Source organism: Lolium rigidum, chromosome 3 (genome assembly GCF_022539505.1).
Source record: "Lolium rigidum isolate FL_2022 chromosome 3, APGP_CSIRO_Lrig_0.1, whole genome shotgun sequence".
NCBI classification, from domain to species: Eukaryota; Viridiplantae; Streptophyta; class Magnoliopsida; order Poales; family Poaceae; genus Lolium; species Lolium rigidum.
Window position 1 is genome coordinate 117,197,699 of NC_061510.1, and position 19,442 is coordinate 117,217,140.

The 19,442-nt window shown below is 45.4% G+C and overlaps 1 protein-coding gene, 1 long non-coding RNA gene and 1 pseudogene across 8 annotated transcripts; all 3 read right to left on the minus strand.

The window, feature by feature from the left end:
• Positions 1–7,745: 7,745 nt before the first annotated feature.
• LOC124698067 (universal stress protein PHOS32-like) lies at positions 7,746–8,705 on the minus strand. The gene is made up of 3 exons (XM_047230592.1): positions 8,534–8,705; positions 8,184–8,430; positions 7,746–7,991 (listed from the first exon to the last, which is right to left on the minus strand). Exons 1-3 carry the CDS (start codon positions 8,703–8,705, stop codon positions 7,919–7,921), a joined length of 492 nt encoding a protein of 163 aa, XP_047086548.1. The 3' UTR covers positions 7,746–7,918.
• Positions 8,706–11,813: 3,108 nt separating this feature from the next.
• Positions 11,814–17,189, minus strand: LOC124702213. Of its 7 annotated transcripts, none has more exons than XR_007002384.1 (4): positions 17,078–17,189; positions 16,683–16,867; positions 14,855–16,401; positions 11,814–12,810 (listed from the first exon to the last, which is right to left on the minus strand). It is a non-coding gene; the product is annotated as an uncharacterized LOC124702213 (long non-coding RNA). The 7 variants fall into 7 exon arrangements; XR_007002385.1 differs by having other exon boundaries at positions 16,683–16,875; positions 17,078–17,183; XR_007002390.1 differs by lacking the exon at positions 17,078–17,189 and having other exon boundaries at positions 14,855–16,182; positions 16,264–16,401; positions 16,683–17,060.
• A 241-nt stretch (positions 17,190–17,430) lies between these two features.
• LOC124695404 lies at positions 17,431–19,201 on the minus strand (annotated as a pseudogene).
• Between the last annotated feature and the right edge of the window lie 241 nt (positions 19,202–19,442).

The following is a 19,442-nucleotide window of genomic DNA, read 5'->3' on the forward strand; positions in this document are numbered from 1 at the left end:
ATTAATGGTTAGCCATCGAAACTATGTTACTTTGTATTTGGCGGATGTTCAATTATTTTTATCAAAATCATATTGTTAGTACCATGCATAAGTATACAGTATCCAGGGTTGTAACCCCCAATAAATCTTTTGAACTTCTTTGTTTGTATTCTCATTTTCTAATTTATTTATTATTCCCAAGCTCCTTTTTTGGCTTGATTCCAATTACCTCTCGCTCCACCTAACCTAGCCGCCGCCTCCTCCTCTCCCGCCCCCCTCTCGGGCGGCGGCGGAGGATCTACCCGCCCCGCTCCGAGCAGCCTTCCCTAGACCGCTGCACCTCAGCCGCCGCTGCTGCCGGCCTCGGCCCCGGCTCCGGCCCCGGCCCGGCCTCAGCCACGGCGGCGGTGGCGGCGCCCCTTCCGTCGGGGAGGAGAGGATTTCCACGGTGGCGTTCCATGGGAGGCGATGAAGCACCGGTGGAGGAAGCCGGGCGGCACGGTGATACGTCTCAAACGTATCTATAATTTCTTATGTTCCATGCTACTTTTATGATGATACTTACATGTTTTATACACACTTTACATCGTTTTGATGCATTTTCCGGAACTAACCTATTAACGAGATGTTGAAGTGCCAGTTCCTGTTTTATGCTGTTTTTGATTTCAGAAATCCTAGTAAGGAAATATTCTCGGAATTGGACGAAATCAACGCCAAGCATCTTATTTTTCCCGGAAGGTTCCAGAGCACCGAAGAAGGGCCAGAGAGGAGCCAGGGGGCCCCACACGCCAGGGCGGCGCGGCCAAGGGGTGGGGCGCGCCCCCCTATGGTGTGACCCCACCAGGGCCCTTCCAAGGCTGTCCTTCCGCCTACTTAAGGTCTCCGTCGCGAAAACCCTAGACGGATAAGCCACGATACGAGAAAACTTCCAGAGCCGCCGCCATCGCGAAGCCAAGATTCGGGGGACAGAAGTCTCTGTTCCGGCACGCCGCCGGACGGGGAAGTGCCCCGGAAGGCATCTCCATCGACACCACCGCCATCTTCATCGACGCTGCTGACTCCTATGATGAGGAGGGAGTAGTTCTCCCCCGAGGCTAAGCGTTGTACCGTAGCTATGTGGTTCATCTCTCTCTCTTATGTGATCTTTATGTGATCATGAGCTTTGTGATCTAGTTGAATATCATCTATGTGCTACTCTAGTGATGTTATTAAAGTAGTCTATTCCTCCTCCATGATGTAATGTTGACGAGTGTGTGCATCATGTAGTACTTGGTATAAGCTATGATTGTGATCTCTTGTAGATTATGAAGTTAACTATTACTATGATAGTATTGATGCGATCTATTCCCCCTTTCATAGCCTGACGGTGACAGTGTGCATGCTATGTTAGTACTCGGTATAATTGCAATGGTCTATTATGCACTCTAAGGTTACTTAAATATGAACACCGAATGTTGTGACGCTTGTTTACTCCGGCTCGAGGGAGCTATTGTAGCCCTACACAATGAATGGTGTTTGTCATCCAACGAGTGTAGAGAAAGTAGTATTTGTTTATTCAGTTATGTGATCAATGTTGAGAGTGTCCACTAGTGAAAGTATGATCCCGAGGCCTTGTTTCCAAGCATCGAATCACCGTTTACTTACTGTTCTGTTGCATGTTTACTCGTTGCCATATTTTATTCAGATTGTTATTACCACTCATATTCATCCATATCACTTGTATTTCACTATCTCTTCGCCGAACTAGTGCACCTATACATCTGACAAGTGTATTAGGTGTGTTGGGGACACAAGAGACTTCTTGTATCGTGATTGCAGGGTTGCTTGAGAGGGATATCTTTGTCCTCTACCTCCCTGAGTTCGATAAACCTTGGGTGATTCACTAAAGGGAAACTTGCTGCTGTTCTACAAACCTCTGCTCTTGGAGGCCCAACACCGTCTACAAGAATAGAAGCGTGCGTAGACATCACACGGCTACTTGGTCGGAGCCTGATGCTCTCCGGCGGTAGCCATGGAGGATTCGGTGGAGCGGTGGCGGCCTCAACCCCCGGTTCAGCGGTGGTACGCATGATCCGCGCTGCCGTCTTCTTCCCTGGTGATCCGGCAAGAGGGACTGGCGGCGTGGGGGCTACTGGTCTTGCTTTGTTTTTGGTGGCGGTCCTCGGGTTTCTCGCAAGCAAAGATAAAGATCTACCGGAGGTCAGATTGTTTTGATCTAGCTGGAGAGATGAGTTCCGGAAAGCTCCGTTGGCGAATGGAACAGTGCATATTTTGCCTACAGTTTGCTGGATCGGGTGGTATTCGATCGCGCGCACCCATGTTTTTATTCCGACCGTTTGGTTCCGGAGGGAGCGCCGCGAAGCTATATTCTGTGTTGACATCAGGTGACTTTTTGGTCCATGGTGAAGTCGAAGAAGGAATATCATGAAGGCCGGATTGGTGGACTGGCTAAAGGAGGTTCGAGTCAACGTGATGCCGAGGGATCCGCTTGGCGTTCCGGGCTTGCAGCGAGTGGTATGCATGTGGGGGCGGCAGCACGGGGAAGTTCGAGTCTTACCTCTCGGGGTGAAAACCCAAGGTCCGGCCTTAACTGGTTGTGCCTGGCAATGTTCTTCTTGGAGGCATTGTTTTGAGAGTGGGAACTATCTTCAGGGTGAAATCCTAAGACCTTTGGTCGGGCGACGACGGCGCTGGTGCACTGTTTCCTTCTTGGAGGCGTTGCTTTTGGAGAGTTTGTACTTCAGGTGTTGTCACGGTGGTGGTTGTATTGTTGTTGCTAGGCCTAGAAGGCTGTAGCGGGACTTTTATTTCTTAGTTTTCTTTACTCTTTTTTTGACTGTGTGCATCCGTACTGTCATTAGGGCGGGGCGTTGTTGCAGAGGCTGGATGTAATTGGTATCTTTTGATATTAATATATTCTCTTTATCGAAAAAAAATATTATTCCCAAAAGAACGTGTACAATGCCTAAACTATATGCCAAATTCATGAATATTAGTGATGGGATATCTCTCAAACCCGCTCGAAATTGATTTGATCCATCAAAAAACCACTCAATCAACCAGTACTGTTTAGAAATTATTTTTAATTATTCTCACAATAAGAAATAGCAAAATTAAACTTAGCCCGCACTTCCAAAGCGTTTTGGGCTCAGTCGTTGGATCTCGCTACTAGATGGTCCGGATCCCCCAAAAGTCTCCATCGATGTGTAACGGCACGTTAACCGGCCAAAACCTATTTGCCACTTATTGCGGCCTCGATGATCAGGCCGTCTGAACAGGTCGCACGTTGGGCCAAGCCCATCAACGAGCGGGATGTTTCCGGTTTTTTCATTCGTGTTTTTTGGGTTTTTCACTGAGTTTCACTATGTTCTTCTATTTTTCTTATTTTTCTTTGGTTTCTGATTTTTTTGGGTTTTCCGGTCTGCTCTTTTGAACTTTTTAAAGTTTTTTTTAAAATTTGAACTTTTATGCTTTTTAACATTTTCAATTTTGATTTTTTTCATATTTGAACTCTTTTAATTTCAAAATTTCATTAACCTGAAAAAATCCATTTTTAATATTTTTTAATTCGAATTTGAATATTTTAAAATTTTGAACAACTTTCAACTTTGAATGTTTTTTAATTTAAAAAGTTTTTTAATGTGAACATTTTTTAATTTTGAATAAGTTAATCTGCACATTTTCCAAGTTGTACTTTTAAAAAATATACATTTTAAAATATAAACAGGAAAATAAAAATAAATTAAAGAAAAAAGAGACGGACATGTTACTTGGCTTTATTCTGGGCGGCCCGTGATTGGAGTGCTGCAGCGGCGCCTTGTTCTGGGAGGTGATATAGACCGATTAGGTCGGCACGTGGTGCGTGCCCCACACACCCCCCCTGCTCGTATATGGGCTTGGCCCAGTTTTTTGCTGCGTTCGGTCTTTGTTCGCACCTCGAGGTTTCCGGTTTACTGGCTTTCAATATATTTTAAACTTAAAATTCTTCAAATTTTAAAATGTTCACTTTTCTAGAAAAAACATTTTAAAAGCTACAAAATTTCTTTAATTTAGAACTTTTAAAAATTTGGACAAATTTCAAAATTGAACATTTCATAATTTTGATCAATTTTCAAAAATGAACATTTTAATTTAATAATTTTAAAATTTGAACAATTCAGAAAATTGAACATTTTTAAAATTTTACCATTTTTTATTTTTTAAAATTGAAAGAATTTTTAATGTGAACAATTTTTAAATTTGAACATGTGCTAAGTTTGAATTTTTTTGAATTTAATGATATTTAAAGTTTTAACATTTTTCGTAACTTTTTTATTACTTTTTTTATTTAAAATATTTTAAAAATATATGCAAACTTATATGATTTGAACAATTTTTTAGTTTAAAATATTTTTAAAAAATTGCATGTTTTTCAAATTTATTTTTTAAAATATTTTTTGAATCTTACAAGAACAAAAAGAAAAGAAACAAAAAAGCAAAAAAAAAGGAATCAGAAGGACTCGTACGCCCACGCAAAGAAACGCGAGATAAACAGTAACCAGAAATGGGCCGTCCTAAAACAATACGCGGGGTGTGCAGCATGCCGTATACACCGACCTGGTCGGTTTATAGACTTTGCCCCTGTTCCCACCTGCGGCGAGCCGGAAATAGGAGCCCATTGTTATCCGAGCTGCCAAACCTAACTGGCCCGCTGCTCCTCAACACTTTCTAGTTCACTGGACCGAGACATTGTCGATAATGTGGTTCTTTTACTTTCACGGAAATTTTGCTCATGGCCCCTTGGGATCTCCGTGACAGCCCGCTTCGACGACATGTTGTTCTTTCCGTTCATACTTTAGTCTAGCAAGCTATCACAACAAATTTTCCACCAACTCGTCTCGGGGAGAGAGGCGGACGATCTGAGATTCTGAGGTTGCAACTGAGGAATTTTATCCAGTTGCAAGTGGTATTGCAATTAAATTTATCCGGTTACAAGTGAGTTTACAATTAAGAATTATTCAGTTGCAAGTGATGTTGCAAGTGAGCTATTTCTCTAGTCGCTAGTGAGGGTGCAACTGAGAAATTTCTAGTTGCTAGTGAGATATTTTTCTAAACCATAAGTGAGGCTGAAACTGAGGTTTGTCTAGTTACAAGTGTGGTTCTAACTAAGATATTTTCCGAGCCATTGGGGTTGCAACTGAGATCTATCCCTTTGCAAGTGAGGTTGAACATAGATTTAATCGTAGCTGATATTGCAACTGAGATTTGCTGAGATGCAAATGAGGTTATAAATGAGATATTTTTTCAGGTGCAAGTGAGACTGCAACTAAAAAAATTCAGCTTTAAGCATGGTCTAAATAGCCGGCTGTAAGCCATAGCGTTGGTAATCTCGGAAGCTATGACAGGCTATAGCTGGACTATAGCACAGCTAAAGCCATATAGCAATTTTGCTAAATATTAAAAAGAATGATTTGTGAAATCCTTGGGTTTAGACATTACTTGGGGAATTTCTATTCCTTTTTATTTCAAAAGCAACATGCCCTCCTTTTCTTATTTCCTTCGATAAAGCATATCCCTCTTTTATAGAAATCAAATAAGTCAGATTGATTCTGATATATATATATTGAAAGACATTTCCCTATCTTCAAAAATAGGACTTTCTTCTTATTTAACCTTTCTATTTCTATATTAGGGATAGGCTGACATAGTTGGCCTAATTTATTAGTTTTCACTAACCTAGATTATTTCCCTATCCATGTATTCGCATATATGTATATCAATAATTCACAGGTGCATTACATATTAGCATGATCACATTAGAGATACAAATAACCAGAAGATAGTTGCATCCACATTTCTATCATTAAGTAGCAGTAAGTCGGGATATAATTATGTCAAATATTAGATAACCAAGAAAACTGCAAAAACATGTAGCAACAAGTACTGGGATGAAAACTTTGCCTAGAAATTAGGTCGCCAGAATTTTTTTTGACCCACTGAGCTGCAAGTTAGCAGCTACAGGCTAAATTGGAGCTAAATTGTAATATCCATGCTATTAGCGGCTGTTTTCCTTTTATTTTTGTTTTAGCCTGTAAATGCCTTAGCCATAGGCTCTCTCTGCCATAGGACGAATGCGAATATACGAGCCGACCAGCCGGTTGCGCCGTTAACATGTCCATTTTTTGTGATGCACTGAGAGCATCTCCAATGATGAGACGACGTAAACGGATGTAAAGCGACCGCTTGCGACGGCACGGTCAAAAAATGCGTCTCTACTTAGACCCAGCGACCCGAGGCATAGTGGTTAGGCCGTCCGCGAAGAGACGCAAACACGGCGCATATTTGCGTCACGGATGTTGCACGGTCGCGCCACGTGACCGCTTGCTTTTCCCACGGGCCTGGCTGGCAGAGACCTAGAGGCCTGTTTCGAGCACATCACATCCGCGGCCATCACTTCGGCGGGCTTCGCTTCCGCGTTTGCGTTGCAGTCCTCGTCATCAATGTCGTCGTTTCCTCTTCTGCGCGCTAACTGGCGGACGGTGAAGCTATCAATGGCATCGTGTCATGCGCACACCCGATCTTCAAAAGGCGACCGGCATCGTCCTTGCCATCGCCCGCACCACCGACACCTCCGCTCCCACCCTCACCACCGCGCGCTGCCGCATCCATGGGGAAGAAGAAGCACGACTCCAAAACATCTGATATATGCACCAAGAAAGACACGCGGCCGAATATGGTGTCGCTCCCCGTCGAAATGGCGCGGATGCTGCACGCAAACTGGGTGGCGTGCAACCGCTGGGGGAACGTGCACCTTCCTGGCAGCTGGCGGCTCAGCGGTCGCTGGCAGCATGCACCGTCGTTGCCCCATCGCGAGCCGGAGAGGAGCGCCGAGATCCGACGCAGGCGGCTGTTCCTGCCGCCGGACCTCCGCGACCATCCTGCCTTCGATGTGGACTACAATCAATGGCACACCTGGCATCAGACCGAGGAGGATCTGAGGAGGAAGGCGGGCTTCCTCGACGATCGAGACTTCCAGTTTGAGCGGCCACTGCCACCTCGTTGTCGAACACTGCGGCCGCCGGCTCCTCCTGCGCCTCCACATGATGACGACGACGACGCGCTGTCCTACCACAACGAGGAAGCCAAGGATGACTCAGACGACTTTGCCGCCTGCGTCTTCCACAACTGGCAAGCGTGGCGGAGGGCCGGAAGTTTGACTTTCCGCCGGCGATGACCGACGAGGAGGTCGAGAAGCTCGGCGTCCTCGTATCGCAGGTGGACCGACCGGGGCAGTCGCTGCTGCCCTGGTACGCCACCGACATCATGCCGCCAAGCCCCACGGAGGACAAGGCCCTAAAACGGGCTTTGCAAAACTCCCACACCCGCCGCCAGCTCCACCTCCACCGTTCAACCCCGGGGCTCCTCCACCTCCACCACCGGCCGCACCGACGTATGTTCCGCTGGTTGCCAACTAGCCGTGGTAGATACCGAAATTCGTCGTGCTCGACGACGACGAGGAGTAAGCTAGGCGGTACTTGCGCCTTTTATTATTTATATTTATATTTTTCTTTATTCACTATGTAAATTACGTTTATGTTGAAAGAATGCAAAACCAAAAAAGAAGTGCGTCGTGTCGCTGGGGCACCCGGTGCAAACAGATGCGATCAATTTCGACTATTTCAACCTTTCAACCTGTTGGAAATGCCCTAACTAGCACGCCCGCGCTGAGCCATAGTGAGAACGAGACCCTTTTTCAAAGACAACACCGACGTGAGAAAACGGTAAAATTTTATCATCGAACAGATAATACAAAAACACTGTATATACACGTCTGACGTCCCGCCGGAGAACTTGGACACCAGTGGAAGGATACAGGCGAAAGAAGCAAAGTGCCCGAAAAGAAAAGCATCGTTGCTAATCATGTCTGGAGAAACAACAATCCATCCATGCTGTTACCGTGTTACGACTTCACGATGAGAACGGGACAGTTGGCGTTCCTGACGCAGTAATCGCTGACGCTCCCAAGCAGAGCCCTGCAAAACCAACGGCAATCCTCTGTCACCACTCTGACTGAAGATAAACTGAAGTTTGAAACAAATTAGAGTTGCTGCCTGCAAGTGATCATCGATTCAGCAGGCAGCTGATCTTACTGCAGCAGCAGCATAGTTTAGCGTTTGCCATAGTTCAGAAATCAGAAGTAGTAGTACTCTGGTAATTCTGGTTACCTCTTGAAGAGGCCATAGCCATGGCTCCCCATGACGAGCACGTCGGCTCCGAGCTTGTCCACCATCTCGCAGATGACGCTCCTGGCGTCCCCGACCGAGACCTTGACCTCCACCTTCATCTCGCCGTTCTCCTTGCCGTGGAGCGCGCAGAGCTTCTGCGCCTTCTCCACCACGGCGTCCGCCACCTGCTTGCTGTAGCCGTCGACGGCGGCGGTGGCCTCCTCGGCGAACATGTAGCCCGCCGGTCCTACAGGAGCTTGCGGCACAGCCTCTCGTCAGCTCTCGATGCCGCCGAAAGAGCAGAAGCAGAAGCAGAGGCGAGGGTGATATGTATCGACGAAGGTACGTACCGGTGGCGTCGAGCACGGAGTAGGTGGGCGGCGGCGCCCTGACGTAGAGCAGGAGGACGGTGTCGCCGCGCGCGGCGAAGTTGGCGAGGCACCACCGCAGGGCGTGGGCGCTCTCGTCGCCCTCGTCCACGGCAACCAGTACCCGCCGGCCCTCAGCTGGAGCTGGATCCATCTCTCTTACCTCTCCTGAATGCTTTACGCGTGTCTATGCAATCGGTGCGTGCGAGCAGAATGAAATTTTGGATAGAGACGATGGACTCAGGGCGCCGGGGGTTTATATGTTGCGCTGTGACTGCGACCGCGCGCGAGGATGGCCTCCATTCCGCGGCTTCGTGGGGCGTTTTGGCGGCGCCGGATTAGATTGCGGCTGGCCGTGGTTTTGCTGGTGGACTGGTGGTGGTGTCACGCGTCGTGCCGATCGTTTACAAGGTACCGGGCGGGAGGCTGACAGATGGGCCTCAATTTTTTGGGGGATAGGGGTCGCAGATCTGGATTCTGTGTGCCTCGTTGTGGACGCCAGTCTCGCCTTGTTTACCCGTTGGCACGTTCCGCTGTCTACGCCCACGGTAAGGACGACAAGTCTATTGTCTTCGGCTTGGCCAATTAGTACATGTCGGCTTGGGCCAATTCGATGCTCTATTATTTTTGTAAATTTTCAAAATTAAAGAGAAAAGACTTAGTACAGTATTTTTAAAAAAATGTGCTCGGAGTCACTAAAGAAGTGGAGGACTGAAATTTTAGTACACATCCAAAGGGAAATCAAGCACCTCAATACCGGTTTGGCTTTCCTACGAGCGGACCTAGGGTCCCTCTCATGAGGAGACCAATGTACACCATCAACTGATCAACTCCTTGAGCTGTACCAGCACGATGAGGTAACGTGGCGTCAACGATCGCAAGTACAATGGCTTTTTAAGGGTGATAAGAACAAGCGTTTTTTCATCTTTAGCCGAGCCTCCACCTTGAAAAAAAAATCTTTAATCGAGCCAGAGAACGAAGTAATAGATCAGTAAATTCAAGTGTCAGGATGGAGTATTCACAGAGGACGATAAGGTGATGCCTGATTTGACACGGGGCTTCTATGATAACCTATACCGCTCGGAAGGAGTGCGTGCATGTATGAGGTTTTGGGTGCCATCCCTGTCAAACTCACGATATAAATAAATGAAATGCTCATAAAATATTTTAAAGCAAAAGAGGTAACATATGCTATTTCTCAGATGTTTCCAACAAAATCCCCGAGATCGGAAGGTTTTTCAACCCATTGGGGTTTGTGTGGGGAAGATGTCACTTCGGCAGCCCTACAAATGTTAAAAAGGTGAAGATGACATGTGAATATCAACTAGACCTTTATTGCGTTAGTTCAGGCCAATCAACTTATGCAACATCGTATACAAGATCGCTTCCAAGGTCATGGCGAATATGTTGAAGGTTTTTGTAAGGGTATATTGCCCCTATGTGTGGTTTTGGTAATTAGTGACAACCCCTATGGACTAATATTTTCATTGAGTTTATATGAAGGAATATTCCATAGGTACTACTTGTATTTCATGTATTGGATTCAAGTATGGATGCCATGCAGATAAAGATATACCTTGTGTATTGGCATCAAGATCATCGATTTGAAGATATATATGTGATATGATCAAGAAGAAGAAATGAAGATGGAGTTATTATGTGCAACTCAATATTAGTCATGCTCTAGCTTATGTGATAAGCAATGAATGATCAAGATCTTGAGTGGTTGACTCCAAGTGAAGAATTCAAGTTATGGCTCTAAGTCGATGTCATGATAGTTTCATAAGTTGAGCTATGATTGACTAAGGTTTAGAGCATGCAACCAAATGAAGAATTCTATGTACACCTCAAGATAGTATGATAGAGCGTGAGAAGATACAAGGTTGACCAATACAAAGAGTGAAAAATAGATTCAAGTTTGGTCAACACATGAAGCATGAAGAATGTGCCACGTGAAGTCATGTGGTATGGTAAGCCTTGTCAATTATGCTTGATGAACTAACCCATCATATATGTGCCCTTGTGTTGTCTATATGGGTTAGGTATCTTTCCATGGGCATGCATCAAAAGTGAGATCACATATAGTCCATGAGAGGATGACATCAAGTGGTGATCGTCATTAAGGTTGAGTTGGGCAAGTTCAAGTTGAGCATCTCAAGAGGGTCATATGCTTGAAGCTGGTCGTCCATTTGGTGATAATGGACATGTGAAGATGTGCATAAATGGAGCTTTCCCATCATGGTGTATGGGGGAGCATTTGTGAGTCTTCACGAAGCAACAATGATCAAGTGAGGCATTCCGGCTTGAGTGAAGCTTGAAAAGTTATCATCAAGATCAAGCGGGATGCGCAAGGAAAAGGTATAGCCTTGCTAGGTTTTCCTTTTACCGGTCTCAAGGTGGTTGTTGGGAGACCAGGTTATAGGATACATAGCCGCACTATCAAGAGGGGCTTTCGGTTGGGTAACTTGATCACATCATCTTAGGGAGATCAACCCTTTGCATGCTTTGCATTCCATAAATCTTGTTGCTTCTTGGTGTTTCTCCGTGTGAGGTTCTTGAGCTTGTTGCTAGCTTTACAACAAGCCCAAGTTCATCGAAAACGGAATCCATATGCATCTTCTATTGCGTTTTCGAGCTTGGAGGTTTTACCGGTGTCTCTTTTATAGATAGGTCAAAACATTCATCTTATGGTTTTTTCTCCATGGGTGGACAATGATGTTTCTATGCATAAAGTTGTAGGGCTTATTGTTCTGATTCCAACAAGCTCAAGATCATCGAAATCGGAGTTCAGATGCAAAAGTTATCATGGTTTTTGTAAACCATGTTTTCATATTTGGCCCGGTGGCGCCGGCTGTCTCACCGGCTTGTCCGGCACAGACTGGCTCCCACACCTGTGCCAACCGGACGGTTTCCAGGGGGCTGTCATGGCCGCCCGGTCCCTAGCCCAGTTTTGGCCCGGTTTGCCAGGCCATCCTGCCAGGCTGCACGAAAAACTCCTGGATCTGCCCCAAACGGTCATATTTCGTTTGGCTATAAAAGGGTACTAGCAAATGATGGCGCGGCGGCACGCCGCGCCGGATTATAAGTTGGAGGAGTGTATTAGCTCTATTTGATACTGCATGCATATTTAGCTAGGTGAGTTGCGCGTCTGGTCTGAAGTAATTACAGAGAACACATTCATATCACGACCACTAATAGAGCGAAAGAATCATAAGTAGATCCTATACAAATGAAATCTGACTGAAGAGAGACACCCGACAGGTAATCCATATAATGAGCATAGTAGGCCAAGATAGTCTGATCAACATACTTACGGGTCTTAGTAGTGTCACTATAGTCAATGATATATAATTAAAACAATTAAGAACATCATGCTGTTAAACAGGTGGTTCAGCAAAAAAAGTGTGACCCAGTAAGCAAAAGCAGAAGAAAAAACGAATAGCTCGGTGATGGCTAATATACTAACACTCTACTGACTCCATGAAGCAGCTTATAAAATGTGGCTGATCTCTTTTCCTCACCATTGTTGCCGACAGACTGTCATTGTAGCTATGATGTTCAGCAAAATTAGACTACCCATGGTCGATGTAGATCGTGCCCCTCCATTCTGTCGAGGATGTGCTGCTCAAATGCTGATGGTATCTCTACCAGGTCGTGAGGATGTTAGGTGATACCTCTCTTGAAGCAGCGGTGTAGCTGGATATCTGGCAAAAATCGGACCACTGGAGGCCTACCTTGCCTCCTAGCTGTGCCCTTGGGATGTGTTGTCAACCCTGTCTTCCATGGGCCTTTTCCCCTTTTTGTTTGGCAAGCCGATCCGAAGGGGAGAAGCCAGGAGGGACGCTGGTCGCCCCATATCTGGGGCTTTCTTTGCTAGGTGCATAAATGCTGCAGATCTTGCATCGGCTTTGATACACGGCCGGCGTGCTTGCATGTGCAACAACAACGGGTAGAAACCAACGAAACGCAGCAGTTCGGTAGGCAGAGTGGAGCGTTGAATGCAATGATACTTACATAACGGTGAGCAGTGCAGCTTTTCTCCGCTGCTTTGGGTGCCATGGTCTGTGGAGTATTTATTCACCGTAGTGCCAGATCAGAGCCGAAGGATTTATGGACACAGTTCACTATATTGACCCGGATGTTGTACCTTCAAAGGAAGAACTAAACGGTGTCGGGAAGGCACAACTCTTTATCTTCTTGTGTGCTATGTGTAGCAGACTGTAGGCCGTCAACGTCTAGCGCTTTGGCATGAAAATAACCTACAAATTCCAGAATAAACACAGTATGGTGAGGTAATTCAAAAACATATTGAGAAATATTAGCACGAATCATAAAGCCTGGAAGCATTGGAACTTGACACCAAAGGCAATATTTCAGTGCACAAAAGAAATCTCAATAAGCACAACAGCTATATAAACTTGGAAGGACACCTATGAGAAGTAATCTTTTTTTCATTATAAAATGTTTATTTATATAAAGGAATGTTTATTTATATAAAGGAAGCATAAAATGAGTAAAAAGATAAATAATACGCATTTGATATTGGGGAAGGCATAACTATTCCTCTCTTACAGCCAACAACAGAAATGGAAAATAAGAAGATAAACTGCTCGGAAATCTTACCTCAGGAACCAGAATATGTGTGACAGATATCTATATTAGGCGAAAAAGATGAAGTGGTGCCACAAAGTTAACTCATTGTGCAAGAAAAGATAAAGTGGTGCCACAAAGTTAACTGTGTTTGCTCACTATTGTGCAATGGAAAATACGTGGTGGGTACTTTTTATTCAGGTTTTATTCTTATTGCTACTCATAAGCACTTTTAAGTTAAGAAGAGAAGATGAAGCTTCAGTTAACAAACACCAAATCAAATAAGAGAGATTTTTTTAAAAAAATAGGGGATCTTTGCTGACCACAGAAATGGTACGGGAAAGTCAGAAGGGGAGATGATTAAGGAGGCAGTAGTGCATCTGACTGGGAACACCACTGGCACAGGTTGCCCAGCTGCATCAGCGGAGGCTGGTCCTTCACATGGAAAGAAACGATAAAAAAAAGATGGAAAAGGAAGCAGGTGGCACTACCTGAGAAACTTGATCAGATACGATGCGGTAAAGTGGACTGTGATTTTGAGAGTCTGAACTCCGGAGCCGTGGCCTCCGAGAAGGGCAAAGAATCAGAGCCGCAGGGTTGCAACAATTATGGGCAAATTCTTGTCTTCGATCATATTCTTAGTGTTCATCTTAGAATGATTTACTTCCAAAATCTCAACAAATCGGCAACAGCCCTGTAAATCCATTCTACCCACTCGACATCCATGCCTTTTCTAGCCATTGCAAAGATGTTCGTGCTTCTTCCCGCCGTTGTGAAGATCCAATTAGTCAAATATATTCAAGATTATTTTTTACCATGTATGATTTAAGTAGTGATTGAGGAAATACAATTTAACTATCAACTTAAAATCTTCCAAAAGGTAGGTCATATGTAGAAGTCAAAACACAAATGTTATAGTGATTTAGCTAGTCCTACTTGTTAACTTCTCGCTTGTGAGCAATAACACACCTGAGCGTCCATTCTCAAATCTACATGCAGCCACCCAGTCATCTCATCCAACCAAGGATCAATGCCTGCTCAATATTCTAAATGCCTTACTTCATTATATTTTCTAAATTAAATAAAAGAATCTGAAATATATGGCTGCGGATTGAAAGAAAAAAATGGTATGGTAGTACATGTAGCGAGCAATGAGGTGGCACAAAAATTAGGTAAATAGCTTATTTTTGTATTCATGTTTGAACTGAGGATGGTTTTTAGCAAGTAAAAAAAATGCACAACCTGAAGAAAAAATCATCTATCTGCCCCTTCTTTGAGAACTAACTGAAGAGAAGAACATATACTGAATCTCAAATCACTTATTTAACTGTTTTTGAATATGCCATGCGGTAAAATAGAAGGAGCCTACCAAATATAAAATATTCATGTCATATTAGTGCCGACTGATTAGTAAAAAGTCTGAAAGAAAAACACAGGTAGATGTGAGCAGTGGTGTCGACTAATTTACTATGGGGAAGTAAGTTCCTATTTTTTGGTTGATCTTGAGATATCTCCAAGCATTTATGTGTAGGACCAGTTACAACCTGGACAAAAGAGATAATAGACTTGGCACCATTAGAGTGAAGTTGTGCTTTTGGAGGGCATCTACTGATATCATGGTCTACGGGCCATGAGTACAAATGCGGGCCAGATAAAAATGAGAAAGGAATATGCTGCTTGTTAAATAGCAGTGCTAATTATTGAACAAAATACCTTGGCTATGTTGCTGCATTTGGCCACTGGCACCTAGAGCTATTATATACATCCTGCGGACATAACTTTTCCTCAAACATCCTTTGAATGCAATAAAGCACCCCGAGTCTGAACTGCTGATCAAATTGGCAAGTTATTTGAAAATATGTAGACACTACAGTAGTTCACATAAATATCATAAGGTGTCTCAAGCATAGTAGGGGCAACGGATGGTTCTTAATGGAAACAAAATTGGCATACCTTGGAAAAAGAATTCCATAAAACTGATACTTGCTCAGCCTAGTCTGCACCAGATGCCTCCTGGTCAAGCCCATGGCACAAAACAGCATGCCGAAGATGGCACGCGACGTAGTGTGGGTATCCCACGAACTGACACGGAGGGTCCTCGATGCAACCGCCGATGCGCCGACTTAGGTAAAAAAATACCTAGCCTCTCTACCCGTGCTAGTGGGGCGTCGGTCAGGGTATCCCGCAGGGCCAGCAAGCCGGGCACACAGAGATGACCAACCAGCCGCTGCGCCGAGAGCCAGGCTAGCTATGTATTTTTCATGAAGTTTCCACTAAGATAAAAAGAGCTTTTTGTGATGCAGAAAAACAATATTGATACTGCAGAAAAAATCAATATATTCCTCAACTCAGGAGCCATTTATTTAGACATACACGCCAAAGCATCAACTACATAACCTCCCAGAAAGTTTTGACACTACTTACAATAAAATAAGACCTGCCAGTTCACGAATCAACTGTTCTCGATAACTCAAGTACTTGAATAATTCTTTTGCTCGCATCAACCTAGAACTGGGTTTTGAATGAACTAAGACAGTTAGCGGCCCCATCAAAGGTCTACATAAAATAGCCCAGGCAATCACCAAAAGATTAATGATTAACAGAATTGACATCCTTAAACTCAGTTTCAGGTATTCCCGGCTGCATCCAATCATCCATAGAGGACCTCTAGTTAGACATTAGCGCATTATTCTATTAAATGTTGGGGGCTGGTGACCACATCATAGGCTTATGAACAGTCGCTTTAGGATGATTACTACGACTGATGCTGTTGGTCCTCAAGGTCATCAGTTCTTGACCATGCAAGACAATGGTATTATGATTTTGTGGTGCTTGAGTTAACCCATAACTTCAGTAGGACCTAAAAATAGCATTGACATTTCAAGAGTTTAAAATACATAACATAATTTTTCATCAAGCTTCCATTAATATTAAAGAGCTTCTATGATTACCTTCTTTTGTAAGAATAAATGATTCAGCCGAAGGTGGAGGAACATTTGGTCTAGGCTCACATCAAGAATCCAAGAATCAAAACAATGGCACTATAGCAGAGCATAGCAAATCCATCATAAGCAAGCAAGGAAATATTGGTGTCAGTACTCAGCTTAGTTCTTAGTTCTTACTGAAAATCAAGTGTCATGGCATGTTCTTCATTTGATTTACTGAAAGCTATGGATCAAAGTCAAACACATCGTATACAGCCATTCCCTGGCCACTGGAACGTGTTGCAAGCTATAAGTTGATGTCAACTTAATAGCGACCTGTTGCAATAGAGGTGTAAGAAAATGACAACTATGTCAGTTCATGTTCTTTCATAGGATCTCATATATGGATAGAAACGATTGAAGTGAAAAAAAATTATTTGCTGCAGACTTGATATACAGTGTGTACAGAATTATCAGCTGTAGAACTGAAATACATAATGTATAGAAATTGGTACGTGGAAGAGGGAAGTACAGAATAACTTCGGAAGGTGATTGACTTAGCTTGGTTTAATCTTAAAGAGATAGCTAAAATCTATAATCCTCTATGAAAAAATTACCGAGGTTTCTTTCGAGGCCGTGCTCCACTGTTGTAGGTAGACGTGACCTGGTAGTTCATCATCGATGTTGCAGACTTCAGTGTCGAAATTGGCGAGCTTGGAAGCAGAGCACGGATGTTGTGCCAGTGATGCAGCAAAAATGATCTAGGCCTCGGCATCCAACAGTTCACGTTATTCAATTTGATCTGGCCAACTAAGTGAAAGCACTTCAGAAAGGTTGGGATTTTGTCAATAATCATATTAGAAGAAAACAAAACACTATCAGTTGGAAGCTAGCTAATGTTGACCACACTAAATCGTGAATGTCTGATTTGTTTTGCTATGCTGCCCCTGCTCTATGCGAGAATGATTGATCTTTTTTGCAGGGAAAAAGTGAAGGGGAGGGGAAAGTGAACCTGGGGGAGGAGGCGGCTGCTGGGAAGCTGGAGGACCTGCCCGGTGCGACAGGCCTAATTGGGATCCCCTTCTCCAGTTCTCCCTCAACCCTCTGCTGCTCGCCGCCTAGGCCTCGGTGAGATCCCCTGATTCGTCCGCTGCTTGGCTTGAGGACGGAGTCAAGCAAGGCCTCGTTTCCCTGCTTCTGCGGCCGCTTGCGCAGAATGACAGAGTCAGCGAGAGGAGGCGTACGAACCCGCGGATGGTTTGGTCCATATCCTACCAGAGGAGTGAACCTGCGTGCAGGGCTGCGCCGAGAGACTCACCATAGAGGGACGCCGCCGACGCATCCGCCGCCAAGAAACTAAAGCCACTACACGGGCACGGCGAGACCAGGGTAACGGTGGGGCTGGTCGATTCGCGTTTTTCCTTTGTGCGGTGGGAACACCTGGTATCGGACTGCTGATGCAGCGGCAGGCCATCGCCACGCCATACCCTTCGGTAGCGGCAACCGATCGAACGTGGCCACCATGACCACAATCGACCCTGCGGCCACAAGCCCTCCCTCGACGAGGCCACCACCCAGCATGGCGCCCCGCAGCCTGTCCAGGAACACCACCACGCCCGCTGGCGAGGCAGAGGGAGGGAAGAAGCGTCCTGCCAATCCTAGGATCACGGCCGTGCCCCGGAGCTCGAGCAGCTAGAGCTCCTCGCAGAGCACGACTTCTGTGACGCGCACATACGCGCCTAGAACCAGCGCGCCACGGCGTCCGCGCCGCGCGAAAGCTGCGACGGACCTCCACGACGTGGGCGCTCAGCGTGCTCGGCCACTCGTGCACGATCACCACCGGCGGCTTCGGGCCCGGTTCTTGGATCCGGAGCACAGCTGCGCGCCCGAACTCGGCCTGCACGGCTGCCGGACATCGTCCGTTGCGGCAGATGCGGTCGCCATGCCCACCGTGCTGAACCCTAGCCTCTAGCACATAGGGGCGCGGCCGAGCACTGCGGTGGTGCGGAAACGGAAAAGGAGGAGGCGGCGGCGCCGGACATGGCCAGGGAGGGGGAGGAGGGCAGCAGCCTTGGGGCAAGAATGGAGTTTGAGACGGTGGAGATAATGGGGAGAGAGGAAGTGCGGGGAGAAAATCGAGGGCTGGTCAAAGCGGTTCTCTAAAAAACAGCGGTAGGAGACACTCCGGACCCACGGTAACAGGACGAAAAAGGCTAGACACACGGACCGAACGCACCAAATAGCGAAGTAGACAGAGGCAAACTCAAAAAGAAAGCAAGATGTCCCCATACGTGTACACGAAATCAACTGGATGTACCAAAGTACATGTGTTAGCAAACGGCATAATCACCAAAGTAAACCAAAATTCTGAGAAAAATCGGATGTGTTAAGGTTTAGTATAGTAGTTATTCTTCCCCAACAGTTTTCTAGGGTTCTTGAGCTTATTCTTGACCACCATTTTTGAACCTCTTGAGCTTGTTTCCTCTCCCTTCCCTCATATGATTATTGCATATTGTTGGGGGATCTGAAAGAGGAGATCTAGATCTACAACCTCCTCCAATCCATTCCTCCTCTAAGTGAGGGGAACTCTTGGGATCTAGATCTTGGAGTCATTTGTTGATTTCCTCCTTCATTCTTCCTCTCTAATCTCATCCTAGCATCTATTGCTTTGGTGGGATTTGAGTGTGAAGGATTTGAACACCTCTAGTGTTCTTGCTTTGCATCATTGCATAGTGTTGAGCTCTCCACCACGATTAGTTCGAGTGAGAGACCATGAGCTTGTTACTCTTGGAGGGTGACCTCCTAGTTGGCTTGGTTGGTGTCCCGGTGACCTCTTCGTGGAAGATTGTGAAGGGGTCCGGGCTTCTCCTTCGTGGAGCTTGTGAAGTGGTTGTGGAGCTTGCCATCTCCGGAGTGGAGGAAAACCTATCCATAAGGAAAGGGCTATTCCTTCGTGGGATATATAGGCTCGGAGAATAGAGTGAGCCTTCGTGGCGTTGGGGAATCCTTTGTGGGACCTCCACCCCTCCAAACGTGACGTACCTTCTTGCAAAGGAAGGGAACACGGGAATACATCTTCGTCTCCGCGTGCCTCGGTTATTTCTATACCCGAACTTACCTTCCCTGTGATAGCCATCGTGCTTGAAGTACATATATCTTGCTATCACTTGTGCTACATATATCTTGTGCCTATCTTGCTTAGCTCTAGTTGTTGTTGCACTTAGGTGAGCCTAGCATATTTAGGGTTTGTGCTTGTAAAATAAATATTAGTTTAATTCTGCATTCTTACAAGCCAAATCCGTAAGAGTTTTTAAAAAGCCTATTCACCCCCCTTTAGGCGACATCTCGTCCTTTCAGTTTGCCTCCCGGATATAATC